The 20,971-nt window shown below is 32.7% G+C and overlaps 1 protein-coding gene across 12 annotated transcripts in view; it reads right to left on the bottom strand.

The window, feature by feature from the left end:
* ADGRL3 (adhesion G protein-coupled receptor L3) overlaps nucleotides 1-20,971 on the bottom strand; it is a 982,472-nt gene that overhangs the window by 185,668 nt on the left and 775,833 nt on the right. For 9 of the 12 annotated variants that reach the window (XM_056802666.1, XM_056802677.1, XM_056802672.1 and 6 more), the window contains 3 exons: nucleotides 16,467-16,570; nucleotides 9,613-9,798; nucleotides 6,480-6,518 (listed from right to left, as the gene is read on the bottom strand). In XM_056802666.1, the coding sequence (XP_056658644.1) occupies nucleotides 6,480-6,518; nucleotides 9,613-9,798; nucleotides 16,467-16,570 (329 nt within the window). The remainder of the gene's footprint in view (nucleotides 1-6,479; nucleotides 6,519-9,612; nucleotides 9,799-16,466; nucleotides 16,571-20,971) is intronic. The other 3 variants (XM_056802675.1, XM_056802670.1, XM_056802676.1) reach the window with 1 other exon arrangement.

Below are 20,971 nucleotides of genomic sequence, written 5' to 3'. Positions count from 1 at the left end.
CTGTCCCATTAAATTAAAAAAAAAAAACGTCTCTTTTGCCACACACACCCAACACCTTAATCTATCTAGTTGGTTTTGCATAAAATATATGCTTCTAAAACCATAGACTAGTCATTGATGCCATGTCACTAATTTCAGTTATACCAGTATTGTTAAGATTAACTGCTTAAATTAGTCTCTAGTTAATTTCATTTCTCTCTTAAGAGAGAATCCAAAATGTACTTCTATTACTTGGTAATCACAGAAAGACAAATAATATTTATTCTATGAAAGTCATAGTAAAATTCTCCATCCTTTCTGTCTCTCAGCTCTGGGAATTCTCTCTGGCATTCCCTCATGTCTGTAATACTTATTCTTCTCCCCTCCCACTACTGACCTCTCTGACTTGTACTAAATCCTAATTAAAATCTTACTTCCTACAAGGAGCCTTTCCCACCCCCTTAATTTCAGTACTGTCTCCCTGTTAATTCCTATCTACCTTATATGTAGTTTGTTTTGTATAAACATTTTCTTACATGTTGTTTCCCCTCTTAGATTTTAAGTACCTTATAGACAGGGGCTGTTTTTTGCTTTTTTATTTTTGTATCTCTAGCACTTAGCACAATGTCTGGCACATTAAGATGCTTAATTTTTTTTTTTTAATGAATGGACACAGAGATGACAGATTTAAGCTGAAGAATGAAAGACATATTTTGACATGTATAATGTCAAATTTGCTTAACTATGTATGTTTTTAGACAGATATTTGTTTTCTTTTTTTTCCTTTTCAATTGGAGGCAAGTCAATAGTGAGAGAAAAGAAATGTTAATTGAAAAAATGAAATTAAATACTTAAAAAAAACAGATGCCTGTGTTTTCTTATCTACTGGATAGATCAAAGGTTTTAATCAATAACAAATTAGAATTAAGGATCAAGATGTAAAGAAGACACTATGTATGATTATGACAAAAGCAACCTGGCATGTTTAAACTAACTATGGACTAAAAAATTGGAAAATGGTAAAGTTAAAAAAACATAAACCTATTGCCATTTTTTAAAGACGTTCAAGAGATGGAAAACTGTCATATAAAAACAGTAACATATAGAGCTCAGAAACTATTTCAGCCAATAAATAACTTCTGGGCCAAGAAGAAAGGGAGGAGAAAAGAGGGAGGTGGAGGGAGAAAGACAGAGAGATAGAGATAGAGACAGAGAAAAAGAGAACTAAACAAGAACACATCATGCATCAGTAATTACAAACCCATGGGCTTTTTTCATTTCAACAAAATATGCAAGAGAAAAGTTCACTGATCAATCAAGGATATACTTTATAAAAATACAAAAAAGGAAATGTAGACTTTCAGGGACAATTTTCCAATCAGAACCAGATATTCACAAACAAAACTGAGAAATTAAGAGAATATAAGATTCTATTGTGTCTATAGTTTATTGATTCCACCCCCCAAGGCAAAATACTAACTTCCTAATCCCTCTTCAAATAAAGTATATGTCCACCCTAAATTAATATTCTATTACAGATATAATTAGAGGAGAAATTATTCTTTGTTCTTATGAGTATTAACATAAAACCTAGTATAAACCAGGGTTTACGCTTATATAGGGTATTATTAGGGTATACGCTTATATAAAACATTCATCAGTATCATGTATATCTTTTTCAAAGCCCAACTAGACAATCTACCTCTAGATGACAAGATTTTCCAAATGTTGCTATCCAAAGATGACATCATATTAAAATTACTGAGCTCAGTAACACTATAATGCTTCCTCAGTGAAATTCACTGTAATTCAGAAGACAATTATTTAACCTCCAGAATAAAAACCAAAGTGGCTAAAAAATATTATGCTATCCAATTAAGATAACCAGATGGTTAGTCTATCAATATATTTGTACACACACATATGTACAAACCTATATATATTACTATTTGTATATTACATGTTATATATTATTTTCCTCGCAAGACTACATAGTTGCAAGTCAATAGATCACAATCTCTGCTGATACAGTCACAAAATCATTGGATTTAAAAGTAGGAGCATCAGAAATTTCTTAGTCTGAACTATTTAAATTTTCTCTTTATACTCTGCCATTTGGTCACCTTATTATTTCCTATGAGTATAATTATCCTCTCCAAGCAGCTGATACCCAGATACAGCTATAGTCTCACTCTTGAATTGCAATTTCACATTACCAACTCCTTATCTCTTATTTAAAAGTAGTGTCCTGTAGACATCTCAAACTAAACACGTCCCAAACAGAGCTTATGATCTTTGCCTCTAAATCATCTCTACTCTCAAACATCTCTTCTTCCATACAAAGGATTACTATTCTTCCAGTCATCCAGGCATACTTCTTGGATGTTATCCTTGTCTACTAATTCACACACATTCCACAGATAGTTACTACTTTCCCCTTACAAATCTATTGCCCATGTCTTTATTATTTTTGTCTAGATTGTTCTTTCTAATTGTTTTCTAATTGTTCTTCCTCCTTGAAATCTCTTCTCACTCCAATCCTTCCCTTTACATAGCCACTAAAGGGACTGTCCAAAAAGCACATATTTTATTAAGTCTCCCGCCTCCTCCCATTCAATAATCTTCAGTGGCTTCCTATTACCTTTGGGATGAAATATAAATTCCTTTCTATGGCATGTGTAGGTCTCAATCACCTACCTTCTTCCTAACTTTCCTATCTTGTTACACATTATTCCTCTTCAAGTATTTCATGGTCTTTCTAAATGATCTTTTTTTTTTTTCTGTTCACAGATAATACTTCATCTCCTTACCATGTTTCCATGTGTAATGGATTCCCTCTCTACCACTGCCTCTTGGGATTCCTACTTTCCTTCAAAATTCAGATCAAATATCACTTTCTACATGAAGGCTTTCTTGGTTCTCCCAAAAACAAATGCATGGCCAAGCTATCTTTTTCTATATACTTACTCATATACCCATTTTGTTTATACCTCATATGTGTATACCCTGTTCTCTTTTTTAGGATGTATATACTACTTATGGTTAGGGGGTGTTTTATGTTTTGTATTTGTTAACCTAGCAACTTCCATAAAACCTAAATGGGAAATGCTACTAGGCAGACACTTATTGAAATTTTGTTTTATTAGCTGATACCCTCCTTTTGCATATGGGATAGCTCAGGCTATGAGCAGTGAAATGACTTTAGCAAGTTCATATAGATATCAAGAATCCGAGTATATGGGTTTCTTTCTACTATACCACAAATGCAAATGTGTTTTCCATTTTGTTGGAGTGAGAGATGGATAATTTGGAGGTTGCACATATATCTAAGAAATACCAAAAGAGCTCAAAGAAGCTTTGTATGGAGAACTTTGGTAAAGACACCGACAAGGAGTATATGTATGATTAGGAGTGGAAGAGGTACCCACACTGATAAATTATATCTATTTTAAGTAGATAAAAAATATAGTACCATCCATATACTAAGGACTTGATAAATCTTTTTTGAATCAAGTAATTAAAATATTTGTGCACTCATATTTTTATATGTTCAATTCCTAAATGAAAAAAATAATTTTAACCATTTATACTTCTATATTTTAAAATACAAGAATTGGGGTGCGGGGTCTGTGGAAAGGAACCTTCACAACTAAGTCAGATTGCTGAGTATTTCCTTATTTCACTTGAATGATTTTAAAATTCTCCCATGGGTCAATTGTCTTCAGTAGGATAACCTATTCCCCATTTCTCATTTAAAATGTAACAAAAACATTCACTCATGTGAGAAACCCATGAACTCTCAAGCACCTATTTATCATACTTACACAGCATAACATTTAATGCTTATGAGTCATCTTAGACAAAAGATTACTTTTCCACCAACATCATGTGTTTGCTTTTCAATAGATTTAAAGATATAAAGTCCCTTTGTATTCCCTTGTATAAAAGTCTCTCTTCCACAATAAGACACAACTCAAAGAATGTGCCTAAGGCATGTTAGTGATATTTAATTAAGTCAGATAATAATAAATTTCTGCTGTCTGAAAAATGCTCCAAGGCAGAATTATATTTACCATCATCCATAATATTCATATTAACTAGTTTGGTTTTTACCGCCATTTCTTTTCCCTAAATCTGTGTCATTAAGAAAAGCTAGACAATTGTAATAGTGTTGTGCTTTCTCAGTCATGTCTAACTCTTCATGACCTCATCTGGGGTTTTCTTAGCAAAAAAAAATATTGGAGTGGTTTGCCATTTCCTTCTCCAGCTCATTTTATTTATAAGGAAACTAAAGCAAAGAGGGTTAAGTGACTTGCCCAGAGTCACATAACTAGAGTCTAAACCAAACTTGAACGCACAAAGATGTATTCCTGATTTCAGACTATAAAAGATGGTTTAAATAATGGACCTACAAATTTGCAAATTTGATACTGAATTCTTGAATATTATGTATTTAAGTGTCAAAAATAAACTTCAATTATCATTGCTTATTCCCACCTTTAAATTAATGCCTTAATTTTCACTTTAGTTAAAAGTATATGTATATCCTTTATTATGTAATTAAGGTTATTTTTATGCTTGAATTGTAGACTAGTTCAAGGTGTGAAATAATCTGAAGTAAGAAATCAATTTTATAAACATATGTTTCTCTATTTTAAGATGTAAATTGCTTATATTATTAATTCTGTATTTTTATGAAATCATGTTCAACAAAAAAAGTAATAAAACCTATACCTACTAGTAAACATGGGACTTCCTCTTCACGAATATACTGTCTTTATTTCATTTTGTCAGATGTTTAGTAAATAGTATAAATGTTTATTCATAATCATTTACAGAATCAGGAAAGTAGCCACTTAATAAATTATGTTGTTTATTTTCCATTAGTGACTCATGTTTGAATGACCATGTACTCCACAGATTTTAGAGCCTGTAAGTTTAATTACTTAACATGTCTTCAATACATATATAATACTGAACCAAACACATTAATGGTAAATGACACTAAAAATATTTTAAATAAAAATATTGGAAAATAAAGTCAAGGACCAAATGATCTATGAATTTCTTATAGACAATTGTTCGTGATGAAAACCAGTTTCTGACAGCCTACAAATACTCCAAAATCTTAAATATTTTCACTTTATAGATTTCTTAAATTATCTATATCACAAACTTCCTAGTATAAAGGCTTCAGATCTGACTCCTGGGTTACATTAGAAAGAAGGAAGGGGAAAAATAATAAAAGAGAAAGAAGATAGAGATTAAAAGAAAAATAAGATTGACATTTCAATGATTTTGTTGCCTTTCATATTAAAAATATCAAATATGGTCACACTGTAATAAGGAAAAGTATGTTAATATCCTAACTATACTGAATAAAATTGGTTCTCTTCTCTTTACACATGCAATTATATAACACTAAAGGTTAAGCCAAAACATGAGAAACTTGAAAAGAAGAATCTGGAGGGAATTTAAGGAAGCAAGGGAATGTTTCTTTAATGGGGAATTATACAGATTTAGCATTTTCTGAGAACAATTCACAAAGTAACCCTTTTGTTATTATCCAGATTTCCCATGTTTATACATACATACATTCATAACTACACAGATATGTATATATGCATATATCTGTATATATGTGTTTATATGTGTCTGTGTATGAACAATGCAAATATATACACACTTCTTCTAGTTATGGAAATTATAGTGCTTTATCATAAAGAGAGATGAGCATTGAAAATTAAGAGATCAAGAACAATCTACTTCAAATTTAGACAGGGCCATAGGATATTTGGTGCTTGAATTATATTTATTTAGGTAGCTGGGTAGTACACTGTATAGAATTTTGGATCTGGTATCAGAAAACATGACTCCAAATTTGGCTTCAGAGACTTATGAGTTTTGTGACACTGGGTAAGTCACTTATCTCTGCCTACTTCACTTACCTTATCTATAAAAGGAGTATAATAATAGTGACAACCACCCAGGATTTGTTGTGAGGATAAAATGAACTAATATTTAATAAGGTGCTCTGCAAAACTTTAAAAAGCACTATATAAATAAATGCCTATTATTTTCTGTTACTATCTTCTCTGATTGCTTATATCATGTACATTTCCCATATATGCTATTCAATAAATATCTGTTGAATGAATCTAATTCCAACCCCATCTCTCTGAAAAATTCATTCCTTGGAATAAGTATCCCAACTCACCTCACAGCATAAGTGTGTCAGTCCTCCCATTTCTGATTTCATCTTCCTTTTATTCTGGATATCTCTGTTTTACACAATACAGTCTTCCCCACTCCTCCCTTCAAACCTGTTTATATTACAAGTCTCTTTGAAATACCTTATATTTTTCCCTTTCAAAGCCACTCTAGGTTTACTAGGTTGTAGTCTTTACACATTAGCATATATTTTATCAGCTGCAAATAGACAAGACTAACACCAAAGACAATTCAACAATTTAACATATTTATAAAAACACTGAAAGTACCTGGACATAGGCTCTGCAAGAGCGCTCTCTTTTCTGAAGCTGATTCCATAAAGACAGCAGGTTAAACACAGAATAGAAAAAATAAGTTAGTGATAGAAGAAACCAAGAAAAATTTAAAAAGAACACATCTACACAAAATTTATTTATTGTGAACTACTTTCTAGAAGAGTATGACAGCTAAGCAGCAGCAAAGTATAGCAATGCTTTAGCAAATGATGGCGAGGAATCCTTTCAAAATGATTCAAGCTAAAAATCGGTTAGTGACAAGATATTAACTATGTCAAGAAATCTTGCAACATATTAGTAGGTCTTAGTAAAATAAGTGATTATTATTAGTTTGAAGTTATACATTTCATTACAGTTAGAAGTTAGTGATGAATTACAGAGAACAAATGAAATCAGAGTGGAACAAATTATGTCAAATGTTTGAAGTTCATTTCTCAGATAGCTGGTGTTTATCCTATAGAATACACACACACACACACACACACACACATACACACAATGTGCCTTCTAAACTCTGAGCTCATATGTACACCCTATTCTACATGGGAACTACATATACTATCTGTACAGCAAATGAAAACAATTTTACAGATGTAAAATGGATATCTGATAATGACAATGTGACCATGAAGACAAACATAGACAAGCCATTTTAGGTTGAAAGCCCTGATTTCTAGTTCTAATACTGCATTGACTATTTCTTCTAATCCTTCTACTAAAAAAAGAATTAAATATGATTTTAGAAACTTTGATAAGAAATATACTTAGGGCATAGAGGTTGACATTTTTCTGGAAAGAATATTAAAGCCAACTTTTTTATATCAATTAATTTTAATAGTAAAATTAAAACATAAGGGATGCTATGTGAGCAGCAAAAGAATCAAATAAAAATCTTGGTCAGTTACTCCTTCCTTCCTCATTTACCCTTATTTCTCCAATTCCTAAGAAGCCCAGATTATTGAAGGAACAAATCATTAAGCCTTAAGAAGCAGCTTCTCTGATGTCTTTTGTGTTCTAAGTACTTCTTCCCACTTTAATTCATGCATTCTTAACTGCTCATAGAGCAGTTGCTTCTCTAAAGAATGAGTGCAAGTAAATTAAGGGGGCTGTCACTTGGATCAATGACTTGAATCACTATTTTGCAGGCCTTCCTCCCTCCATACACTCTGGAATTTCAAAGCAGAATACAATTGATTTGTACTGAGTTGACTTTGCAAACCTAATAGGATGCAATTGCTTAAGGGAGCTGTGGAGACCACAAGAAATGAGAGCAAGCCAGCAAGCATGTGCACAACTTCAGGATCCTCAACTGTTTAGCTTCATCATGCAGATTGATGTATGACAAACTGTATCACACAACTGAAAAGAGCCAAATGGAAAAGGAGGAGAGCATAAAAAAAGCTTCACAAATGAGAATTTGCCTGTTATGTCGTTATTTGATATTCAGAATAGGAAAGCTGATTAGCTGGAGCCAGTTAGAATGTGACATTAATTGCCAGCTTTACCTGATATTGTCAGACATCAACATCTTTTTAAATAAAGATAAGTGGTATTTCTGTAACAAGTCATGTTATGGATATGTAACATTAATACGAATGACTACTTCCAGTATATTATCATAACAATTGCTGGCAGCAATATTCATTAATAGCATCAAATCAGCCTGGGCAATAATAGTACATTAAATTTCCAGCATTCACAGTTTCTATAGACTTCTTTAGGTTATATACTATAAAGACATTGGCTATCTTAAAAACAAAACAAATTTAAAAAAATCTTGATGCTTAACAGAGAATAAACTAATAATAATCATCTATGTTAAGGACATTAATGGTATTTGTCTTCTGAGGCTGACTTTGCAACACAAACATTATTTGTCATAAAATTATCTGGTTGTACTGTGGTGAGCAATTAATCTTTATTTCCTCCTCTCTTGATGAAACCTTTCCTTCAATATGGCACTGAATAATAGTGAGTTGAAGAACCATCCTGCTCGGCCATTTTTCATTCTAAAGAGGTACATTTATCTTTGGGAATTCCACAGTTGAGACTTCAGTCTGTTGTTGCCAATTTCTAGTTTTCTTAAATAGCAAGACTGTTATTATCTTCTAGTATCCAAAATTTGGTATTAATAATTTTTTCCCCTTCTACTACTTTATGTGCACTAGTCAGTGAACACATCACATCTGAAGGGAGCAAATCTGATATACTTTTACCAGGAGGACTGTTTATTGAACTTACAAGATTATATAGTTTAAATAAATTATATTTTTTCCATACCTAGCATTTGCCTGGCCATACAAAATACCTTTACTTACAAACACATTTTTAAAGCTATAGATTTTTTTGACATCCACTAGAAAATACTGATCATGTAGTAATATTAATAATGATAATATTAAAGCTAGGCATACTTTTAAAATGTTAATGATGCAAAGTCTTCATAAATATAAAATCCAAACATTATGGAACATACTAGAAAGAAAATATAAAATTCTTCACATATTTTAAAGGAAAAAACTTTAAACAAGGAGATTATATACATTTATTTATATATTTTATATATAATACATGTATGCATATGTGTATACATTATATATGTCTGTAAAAACTTTCAAATCTTCATATGTTCTACTTAAGATTAACTACCACTGATTCAGGGCTTATAGAGAGACCATTTTCTTTTTTAGTCTTTCTTTTATTACTACTTGCCTTTGGATGATTAGGATGTTCACTTGTTACTTGCATTGCTTATTAATTTTAATATTACTTAAGTAAGTGAAGCGATTGATGAAAAAATATTTTAATTTGATTCTAAATGACATTCATTCATGTTTACCTTCCCAACTATGTTAAGTTTAAAAGATAATTCAATTTCATGAAATGAGAAATATAACTTTAAAGTAGTATATAAAGTAGTTAACTTTTTCTTTTCATTTTAAGTAATTTTAGAGTGGTCTTGACCAAATGGAAAAGAATATAATTATTGTAAATTATATCACTAAATCATGTTGATAATATTTGACATACCCTGACTTCAATGAAAGAAACTATTTATTTACCAAAATGGAAAGAATCCCGTGTTTTGACTTTGCTTCATCCCTCATTCTTCACCTTCACTGCTTACCTTGTTTAAACTACGTGCAGCACTGTCTTTTCCACCAGGAGTTAGGTTTCGCAGCTGAACATCCAATAAGCCTACCAGTTGATCCATTGCACGGACTGAGTAGGTGATATCCCCAGCATTCAACTGATTTCTCGTCTGCTCAGCAAGCTCTCTGGCGATGTTAGCAGCTGTCTCACCAGATTTCAACTATAATTTTGAAAACAGGAGTCAATGGAAAGATATTTGGTGCCTGTATTTGAACGTGACTTCCTTTGAAGTGTCTTTTGTTGATTTTCCCCATCTATGTAAACCATAGATAGAATTATTTATCAATAACATGCATTTGGGTGTCTGTTTCTTTTAATGTATAGATCATATGGAAAGAAAATTTACATTTTATGTGTTTCTCTTTTTATATGTGTATACACATATACATTTTTTAATGCAGTGGGAAAGAGGGGAATAGTATCTTATGATTGCACCCCAATAAGGTAACTAATTTTTTGAAATCTCTTTCCACGACTGCAACTCATTTCATTAGAAAGTCATTTAACTCAATAAAAGTTTAAAAACCTTTCCACTGCTAGTGTCCTCCCCACAAGAAAATAATTGTTGCTTTGTTGTCCAGTTGTTTTAATTTTTATGGTTGTTGCTCAGTCATTTTTCAGTCATATCCAACTTTTCATAAACCCATCTGGGATTTTCTTGGTAAAGCTAGTGGGATGGTTTACCATTCCCTTCTCCAGACCACTTTACAGATAAGGAAACTGAGGCAAACTAGGTAAATTGAACTGCCCAGGGTGACACATCTAGTAAGTGTCAGGGCCAGATTTGAATTTAGATCCTCCTGACTCTGGTCCCTCTGCTCTATTCACTCTATTACCAATACCCTGATGATATTCAATGTCAAAAGAACATGAGCAAGGATATGACCCTGTTGTGGTAGAATAGCAAGAGGGAATGGACAAGAATATCGGAGGTCATAAGGAGAATTGAATCTATATCTTCTGAGATATAGATTCTTCTCATATTGATTTCATCATCAATTCATTGAAATATTTGAGCATAGAGATAACTAAAATAGTAAGAGTGTAGTTTAGCCACTGTGAGTTTAGAAATAGTCAAAGTATTCATCATTCTTTGAGGTTGCAAAGCATGGTGAATAATTATCTATATCAGTCTGGTTAAGACAACTACCACACCTAAATGGAAAGTAGAGTTACATATTAAATAATGATGTACATCATAAAATTCAAAGTAAGTAATGCTTTTTCTTTTCATGTAACTCAAGAATATAAGCACCAATATTATTCTTCATTATATTTAAAAGAAAGTTTCATGAAAAGAAAATCATTTGCAAAACAAAGACATCTAGGAAACATTACTGGAAATTGTCCCTATTTAGTTTTGGCTTTTTTGTGTGTATAATTTTGAATGGTTGCTCTGAAGTATTTCTTTATTAAAATCAGCTGTCAATTATCATAGTAAGGGAAATTAGACACTAGAGAAAAAAAAAGAAAGCTAAGAGTAAGTCCCTTAACAGAAGTTAAATATGATGATTTGTTTAAGTAGTCATGTTAAATAACACAAATGCTTATAAAAATAACATATTTGTACTAGCAAGACAGGCTTTTTCATTAATTATACAAATAAGAGTTGAACAGCAAGGTGGCATATTGGATTGGTCACTCCTACTGGTGTAAGAGTCAAGAGGACATGGGTTCAAATCTCATTCCATATTCTTAATAGTTGTGTCATCCTGGGCAAGTTCCTTACTTCCTCTTTCATATCTTAGACAGACTATACTTGATACCTTCTAAGGTCCATTCTAATTCTGGATCTATGATGCTTACAGCATGTGGGAAAATTCAAACTTTGTGGACTCATCAATATTAATGTGTCTAATAACTGGTTTTCTAGTGCTCAAAATATTTGTTCATGGTGAGTTAATATACACTCTGCAAACTTCTTGAGGGCAGGAACTTTCATCTTTCTGACATTCATAATAAGAAATGTGCTTGGCACATAATGAGTGTTTGTTGATTGATTAGAATAAGGAAATCAAAACTTTTTAGGAATTTATTTCTGCCTTATATAAACATACTAAGCTTGGCTCCATAGAATTAGACTTCATTGAAATAGAAAGCATGAGATGGAGTCCAGGAATTCAGAGTTCCAAACATTCATTACTATTGTCTATCTGTGAATTGATGATTCTAATTCATGAAATATCAGTAAAAAGAATTGTCTCCTACTATCCTAGAAGAAAATTGCAACGGTATAAACTATGCTATTATATTATGCATATTTATTAAAGGAAAAATACTCTGATACTTAATAATAATTTTTCTCAATTTTATACATTAACAACCAATCATTTTGTAGAGATCAATGGTAAAAACAAGAATAGAATATTTCACATTTAAAAATGAAATACTGATGTTCATATGATTTTTTTAAATGGTACTGAAAATAAACAGGATTTTGTATATGTCTGAAAATACATTTAAATCTTGTTTAGCCTTGAGGCCAGTGACTGACTGTTACAAACTAGTAGGGTTAGACTAAATTATATAAGATCTCTTCTAGTACTCACATCCCTCAAGTCTATTAAACAGAGGAAAACTAGTAACAAACTTATGCCATTTTCTCTTCATACTTTAATTCTGAAGAATGAAGGGTAGCTTAAGTCATAGATTCAGTATTGATTTGAGGTGTTCCCATAGGAAAGTGCTGACTGAACTCGACTTCCTTTTTTGAATATTAGATTTGTGAGGTTTATACATAGGAGAGAAGTAAAATATAGAAATGTTCAACCGAGGCCATTGACAACTTCATTTTTAACTTCAATTACTCAAATCTGTTAAAAATTATTTCTAAGAAAATAAAGTATAAGCATTACAAAAATGAAGGGGTCTGTGTAGATTATCAAATCACTGTCTAGATTTAAATAGTGGTGTTATAACTTCAATCTTGAATAAATAATCTTTTCAAAATAGGAGAAAAACCTTAAGCTTTAGCTAAGCATAGTAATTATGACAGAGATTGATATTATTTACATATTTAAGCCCTGACAGGAGCCAAAAACAATTTTCTTTGAAATAAGCTTTGACATTTCATGACATTTATTATAGAAAAATCCTAATCTGGGTGCCAAAAGAATTCATTAAGGAGTTATTCAAAGTATTTAAGTGCAGAACTGCCATTTCCTTGAAAGAATACATCTATTTTGCCATCAATCTTAACCCAAGTTATTAAATCAATAGCAAATTGCTTTTGTCTTTAACAATTGGGAGAGGTTTAAGTAATTCTGGTATCTTTCCCCAGTATAATGTCCTCTAGAAAGCTTTGCTTGGTATGCCCAGATATATATTCATCTTCTGGATTCTCAGTATCCTAACACTTGATACCTCTCTTATGCACTTTGTTCAGTGCACTGTAGTTGTGATATATTTTTAACTTTCCTATTATAGTAAGTTTTTGTGTTTTTTTTTTTTGGTCAAGGAAACCATCTTATTTATTTTTCTCTTACCCTCAACATTTACCTGTTGGGCTCAATATAGATACATAATAAGTAGATTGTTAGACTGAAAGTGGATTGTTTCCCCAAACATCATACTTCACAGAATTCTGAAATCATAAAATTTAAATAAATGAAGAAAATTTGATTTAGGGACAGAGTTCAACCTGAAGCTCCAGGTCAAATAATCCCTTCCCATATCTTATCATGAAATATATCAACATCCTTTTCATCTCTTTTTACTTTCTAAAAAAATTCAGAAATGACAGCTTTATCTCAAAATTCATTAGCATTATATATGACAATAAAAGGAGGTCATAGGTTGTTTTTCTAAAGACAGGATGGACATAAGTTCTTTATGGATGATTCAGGTGCATTCTTTCTCTGAATTCAAGGCATGGAACAGAAAAAAAATTCTATGAATGTTTGGAAATTTAAATGAATGCCATGAACCTACATATGAATGAACTCAGTAGTTGAATATATAGCCTGATGAAGGTTAGATTAATTGCATGTATCGTCATCTAAAAATCCCCACCCTTAGATATTAATGTTAGATAATAATGGTGAGGATATTTCCACATGGTCTTCTTAAACACAAATCATTAAATGAAGTGAGATCTTTAAATGGGGAGATAAAACAAAGGCAAAAAGGGTCCTAAAGTTGGTGTTTGTAGTGGTGGAATGCCCAAAACAAATAGAGTTGAAAAGGGAAAGGAGGACAGCTGAGACAAATTTACAGAGGCTGTCAGTCTAGAATCTCATTTTTTAAACCAATGCATAAAAATAATGAAAAGAAATTTTATTCTATATCTATGTTAGTATTGGTATCCATAGGTTATACATCCAGGTACCAGTCAAAAGTTTTGGCTCAGTTCCATTGCTTTTCTCATACACATGTCTCGATTTTTTATTTCACCATAAGTATGACAGTACTTCAATGGACATAGCAGTTATGACGTAAGTGAACCAGAAAGACAGGACTGAGTCAGACACGTAGTAGTAGGTTTTCCTGCCTTTGTGGGAGTCACAGTCAAATTAGAGGGAGGGGGAAAGAACTGTAAACCTCCCCAAAAAGAGAATAATTGAAGTAAAACATTTGTGAACTTGGACTTCTTTTTCCCCCTCCTTGATTTTCTCATCTGTCAAATCATATCTAAGGTACTTTAAATTTCCATTTTTTATAATTGGGGATATTGACAGGAATAATTTACTAAGAAATCTGCTGCATTCAAAAGTCAAGCCTACTCTATATGAATATTGGATCATTGATTTGGAGAGTCAGAACATCTGGGCTCCATTCCTCACTCTACTATTTCATTCCCGTACTTTCTTAGAGAAGTTCCTTAACCTGTATAAATTACTTTCTCTGAATCTTAATTTCCTCCTCAGTAAAATAAGGACATTGCTGGTCTCTAAGGTTCCTTCAATTTCAAATCTATGTTCCTATGATCTTTTTCTTTCCTTAGCTGGAACAGCATAAGTATTCTTTTTTCTCTCTAGAAGTCTATTTTCAGGCAACAGCATGAAAGCACCCAGTTTTCTAGGTGAATGATGACTAAAATCATATTAACCCGTAGGCTAAGCATGTGGGTAGTTTTAAAAAATGCAAAGCTGCTAATGGTACCAGATATGCTACTGATCTATTAATCTGATCACATCCTGCAAGAGTTATTCACCCTGAGGTCTGAGCTACACTGTAATAAAATCAAAGGAAAATCTGTGTGGCAGGATCAGTATTGAAATTGGACCAGACTCACATCCAGACTGCCAGCTCTGAATAGCAACAGGTATTCAGACTGTTACATATCAATATATGTAAAAGAGAAACTACAGTCCCCACCATTAGTCCGTGTTTGTGATTTAGGGTAAAGAGACAGTTATGGCTCATTTGCTACATGATATACTAGGGTGAATATTTACTGATTACTGTACAGTATATCACTGAGGATGAAGGTAGTTAAAAACTAATAGAGAGCAGAGCAAATGGCAAGGCCATGTTTCTTCTAAGGCTATCATTTGTAATACTTCTTTTGGAAAAAAATATCTTTCAGAAATTCTACAGCCTAGCTAATGTTCCATAGAAGGACTTGTGATATTAGGAGTGAATAAAACCACATAAATTGCTATAATAAGGATGCATCCCACAGCAGTTTTGGCATAAATGCACATCTGGTCTCTGTTTGTTATGAAATCAACGCAAAGCCCCATAGTGCATTAATAATAAAAATGTTCAACATATTGCAACCAAATAAGCCCTATTAAATTGAGTCTGCAAAATTTTATTGCCACACATTAATGTACTTTTAACACTGATAAATTAAATTCGAAAGAACATTGATCAAATTGATCAAATGACAAGACTTCAAAAGAGAGACTATTAAAAGAAGATTCCACTGTCTATCCAAGGTACATATGGATGAAGCATTTTCTTGGAAGCATGGAAATGTCTTTTGAAAATTTCCACTTCCAGTTCTCAATGCTCTGGGAGGTACATTATTTTTGTTGTCATTGTGGTTGTTGTTATTAATCCATAGTATCCAATATGAAGTCTTTTGGTTTGTTTGACTTTTAAAAACCCATCATAACCTGTCAACCCCCCTTCCCCCCCACCTACATCCTCAGCCTTTTTATGCTGTATTCCCCTCTATTTGCTGTACAATCCAGTGTGACTCTGGTTTCCTTACTGTTCCTTGAACAAAACAATCCATCTCTAGATTCTGCACATTTTCACAGGCTATCGCTTATCCTGGAATGCTTTGCTTCCTTGTTTTGGGCTTTTGCTTTCCCTGGCTTCCTTTAAGTTTTAACTAAAATTATACTGTCTATAAGAAGCTAGGTCTTCCTTAATGCTTTGGTATCCCCTTTAAGATTATCTCCAATTTATTCTATGTCTATCTTTCTGTACACAGTGATTTATATGTTGTGTCTCCCATTAGACTGTGAGTTCCTTGGACTATTTTTGCCTTTCTTTCTCTGATGCTAAGCTTAGTGCCTGGTACACAGTAGTAGGTGCTTAATAATTGCTTATTGATGTGACTTTAAAAGCACATTATTTGTATTCATTTATTATGATAAATACATTACAAGATTAGAGTATAAGAGCAGAGCAACAGATATCTCAAGAAAGTTTAGGCAAGCTATTAGGAGGTCATTAATTACTGAGGACTTCCCTCTCCCCATTCCTTCCCAACCCAATACAATAAAATTGTATATGAAATTAGATAAGGTAATAGGAAGGAGAGGATTCTGATTTTCTTTTTTGTTACAGATTTTTTTTCTTCATTTATAATCCACAGTGATGCATCAGTGTCACCAAAGGAATGAATACTTGCAGTACAGTGGAAGGAGTTACCTTCTGTGTTATGTGATTGACCCAGGGAGAAGAACAATTGCTGAGATCTGGTCCTTGAGGATCCCAACTTCCATTTGGGGCTAAACAGAGGAAGGTAGACACACCTACAAGAATAACAGAAACAGGAATTTGTACATCCCTTTTTTATTATGTACTCAAAATACTATATTTGAGCTTAAAATAATTTCAAACCATTGAGTGTTTAAATTAGAGCCAAGAGAAAGGCATTCACATTTCAAAGATAGACTTTCTTCCTTCTTTTAGAAAGGGATCTAATATAGAAAGGAAAATTATTTTCTAAAAATTTCCACAAGTGAAACACAAGTATACATTTAATTTTAAAAGTAACTTTGTGCTACTTGTCACATCACAGAATCACAAGATCCAAAAGAAAAGGGAGGTTAGGCATCATCTAAGTCTAATCCTTCATTTGTTTCACAAATCCTTTCAACATGTTATTGGGCAAGTGGTCATCAGGTCTCTGCTTGCATATTTTTAATGACAGGGAAATCATTACCTAATGAGGTATCATAATCCATTTTCTAAAAGCCTTAAACATAGGTAGAATCTTTCCTATGCTGAACAAAATTATTCTATCCTATAAACTGTCTAAAGATGGTATACCCAACATATATACAACGGTTCTGTATCTAGGACACAGGAATATGTTGATACCAATGGAGCATGAATGCTCCCTAATAGTCTTCGCCCTCCCTTAGTTCCCAGGTCACTTCCTTTAACAATCCCTTGTAATTGGTGGTACTTTTTACACTGCTTTTTGCCAGTGACTCATCATAAGACATATGCTGTAGTGTCTTTAACCTACCAAACATCTCTCCATTGCACTTATGCATGAACAAAAATTATCAGTAATGTATTTTTTTTATAAAGGCCAGTGCTTTAAAGAGGAATTTGGCTTCATTGAAAACATGCCATGATTTCACAAATATAATCTTTTCTTCACTCTTCCCTCTTTCATTTCCGGACTCCACACATTTTATATATACAGTATCTAAGATAAGATGCATGCACTCATGACCAGCTCAATAGTCTGTCAAGAGAATAGATACTCTCCTCTATTTGGATTTCCTATATGGATCTCTAGTTCAAATTCTTTTGAATCCTAGTTAATCTCATTTAGAGAATCCTTTAAGAGATTAGTATTCTGGGGCTTGGTCAAGCAGGAAAAAAAGGTTTACCAACACAAAAATGTTGTAAAATCTAACCATCTTTAAAGAAATTCTCCCTTTGGAATTTATAGCTGATGTTCATTTCAATGAAAATCGATTAAGTTCTTGCTATGAGCAAGACACCATGTAGGGGAAGATGGATGTGTAAGGAAATACAAAGCTCATAACATGCATGAAAATAAGTAAACACAAAATATATAAAAATGAATAAATACCACAAGGTACAGAACATTGGCACCTTGGGGTAGGGATGAGGAAAGGGGTCAAATAAGTAGTAATGATAAGTTGTTCTTTAAAGAACGTAACAGATTAAGGAACAAACAAATGAAAAGGGAATGAGAGTGCACAGACTATTGGTGAGGGTATATACCTTCTTGTTTTGTGCATTATGTTTTATTTATAATTAAAGTATCAATGGGAAAATATTTCTCTTGTTCTATCAAGGAATTTTGTCTGTTCTTAACATAATAATGATTATCATTACAGAAATGATAATAACAACTTGCATGCATATTGTATTTTAAGATTTGCAATGCATTTTAGATAAATTATCTCATTTGGTGTTCACAGCAACCGTTAAGGATTAGAGTTATGATTATCCCTATTGTTTCAACACTGAGTCCAAAAGAGTGATTGCTCAGTCATATAGCTACTATATGTCCAAGGTTGGGTTTGAATGCAGGTACTTTTGAACCTAAGGTTTTTTAACTCTGACTGTCCAACTCATATAAATAGGGGATATATTGTGGGATGACAAAATTTAAGGTTGTATTCACTTTACTTTGTAGTAAAAAACTTGATAAATTAAACATTTGCCTCACCACTTCTGAATACAAATCAGTTAAGAAATCATTTATTTACTTATTCATTTAACAATCATTTACTAACAAATGCAAATTACTGTGCTAAGCACAAGGAAAGATGCAAAGATAATCAATATCCCTCCTCCTAATGAGATTATGATCTAGTTCATATATTTCCTCTTTTTTAGGTGAATATCTTAGATTTTTTCAAATAACTTTTAAAAATATACATACTTTATATCAGTAGCCCTGTCTCTGATCTACCAGTATAATGATGATATGATGACAATAGGCCCTTTTTAATACCCTATAGTTTAGAAAGCATCTTCTACCATGTCAAAAACTGCATGGAATTAAGTATAACAAAATCCAGGAAACAGCTTATCAAGGGAATATTAGTCACAAGAAATACCAGAATGCCTTGGCTATATTTTGGTTTCATTTTAATCATCCAGGGACACAAACTCCAGTAAAAACAGAATGGAATATGGCCCTTCTAATATTGGATTAATTTCCAATTGATTAAATCATGCATTTTATGAAATAATGTAAATCAAATGCAGTGATCAACTACTAATCTCACCCGGGTCCAGCTATTGTGATAAAGTTGGAACACTTCTTGTTTAAAAATTAAAATCACAATGCATGTTTCCCATGAGGAATATTATCAGTCACACAAATAATAGCTTGAGAAAAGGACTGTTTAATTCTTATCTATCCCTTGATGCATGTTTGCCCTCTGCCGGGCTTTTTCTCAATAATTTTCACAGTTTACTTGAAAGCTTTAAATAACAAATCCAATGTGGGTTAAAACTAGATATAAAATATCTTTCAAAGTTTGGTCCAAGTTTGTTATTATTATCTCCTATTCTATTCACAAGACCTCATGTTAACCAAATTCTAATCTTTGCCATTTTGGACAAGACTATAAGGCTTCGTGAAAAGCTTATGCTAAGCTTAATTTATTGCACTTAATAATTAATCAACTCGTCTTTGAAATTGCTCTATTTATTCATATGCATTACTGAGTAAGCCTAAAGGGTTTGATCACTGAGCCAAAATAAGAGAAAGCAAGGCCATTAGTTCGAGTCTCTCTCTTTTTTTTTTTAATATTATATTATTTGGTCATTTCATCCTCTGCAGTTTATCCTCTGCTTGTGGATAGTATTTTTTAGATCCCTGCAGATTGTTCAGGGACATTGCATTGACACTAATGGAGAAGTCCATTACCTTCAATTGTACCACAGTGTATCAGTCTCTGTGTATAATGATTTCCTGGTTCTGCTCCTTTCACTCTGCATCACTTTTTGGAGGTTGTGCCAGTCTCCATGGAATTCCTCTACTTTATTATTCCTTTTAGCACAATAGTATTCCATCACCAACATATACCACAATTTGTTCAGCCATTCCCCAATTGATGGGCATCCCCTCGTTTTCCAATTTTTTGCCACCACAAAGAGCGCAGCTATGAATATTCTTGTACAAGTCTTTTTCCTTATTATCTCTTTGGGGTACAAACCCAGCAGTGCTATGGCTGGATCAAAGGGCAGACAGTCTTTTATCGCCCTTTGGGCATAGTTCCAAATTGCCCTCCAGGATGGTTGGATCAATTCACAACTCCACCAGCAATGCATTAATGTGCCTACTTTGTCATATCCCCTCCAGCATTCATTACTTTCCTTTGCTGTCATGTTGACCAATCTGCTAGGTGTGAGGTGATACCTCAGAGTTGTTTTGATTTGCATCTCTCTGATTATAAGAGATGTAGAGCACTTTTTCATGTGCCTATTAATAGTTTTGATTTCTTTTGCTGAGAACTGGCTGTTCATGTCCCTTGCCCATTTTTCATTGGAGAATGGCTTGATTTTTTTTGTACAATTGATTTAGCTCTTTGTAAATTTGAGTAATTAGACCTATGTCAGAGGTTTTTATGAAGATTGCTTCCCAATTTGTTGCTTCCCTTCTGATTTTAGTTACATTGGTTTTGTTTGTACAAAAACTTTTAAATTTGATGTATTCCAGATTATTTATTTTGCATTTTGTAAATCTTTCTAAGTCTTGCTTGGTTTTAAAGTCTTTCCCTTCCCAAAGGTCTGACATGTATACTATTCTGTGTTCGCCTAAATTTCTTATAGTTTCCTTCTTTATGTTCAAGTCATTCACCCATTTTGAATTTATCTTGGTGTAGGGTGTGAGGTGTTGATCTAAGCCTAATCTTTCCCACACTGTCCTCCAATTTTCCCAGAAGTTTTTATGAAATAGTGGATTTTTGTCCCAAAAGCTGGAATCTTTGGGTTTGTCATATACTGTCTTGCTGAGGTCACTTACCCCGAGTCTATTCCACTGATTCTCCTTTCTGTCTCTTAGCCAGTACCAGATTGTTTTAATGACTGCTGCTTTATAATATTGTCTGAGATCTGGGACTGCAAGGCCCCCTTCCTTTGTATTTTTTTTTTCATTATTTCCCTGGATATCCTTGATCCTTTGTTCTTCCAAATGAACTTTGTTATGG

Source organism: Monodelphis domestica, chromosome 6 (genome assembly GCF_027887165.1).
Source record: "Monodelphis domestica isolate mMonDom1 chromosome 6, mMonDom1.pri, whole genome shotgun sequence".
Lineage (NCBI taxonomy): Eukaryota > Metazoa > Chordata > Mammalia > Didelphimorphia > Didelphidae > Monodelphis > Monodelphis domestica.
The sequence above is the reverse complement of the archived record's forward strand: the minus strand, read 5'-3'. Positions and strand labels throughout refer to the sequence as shown.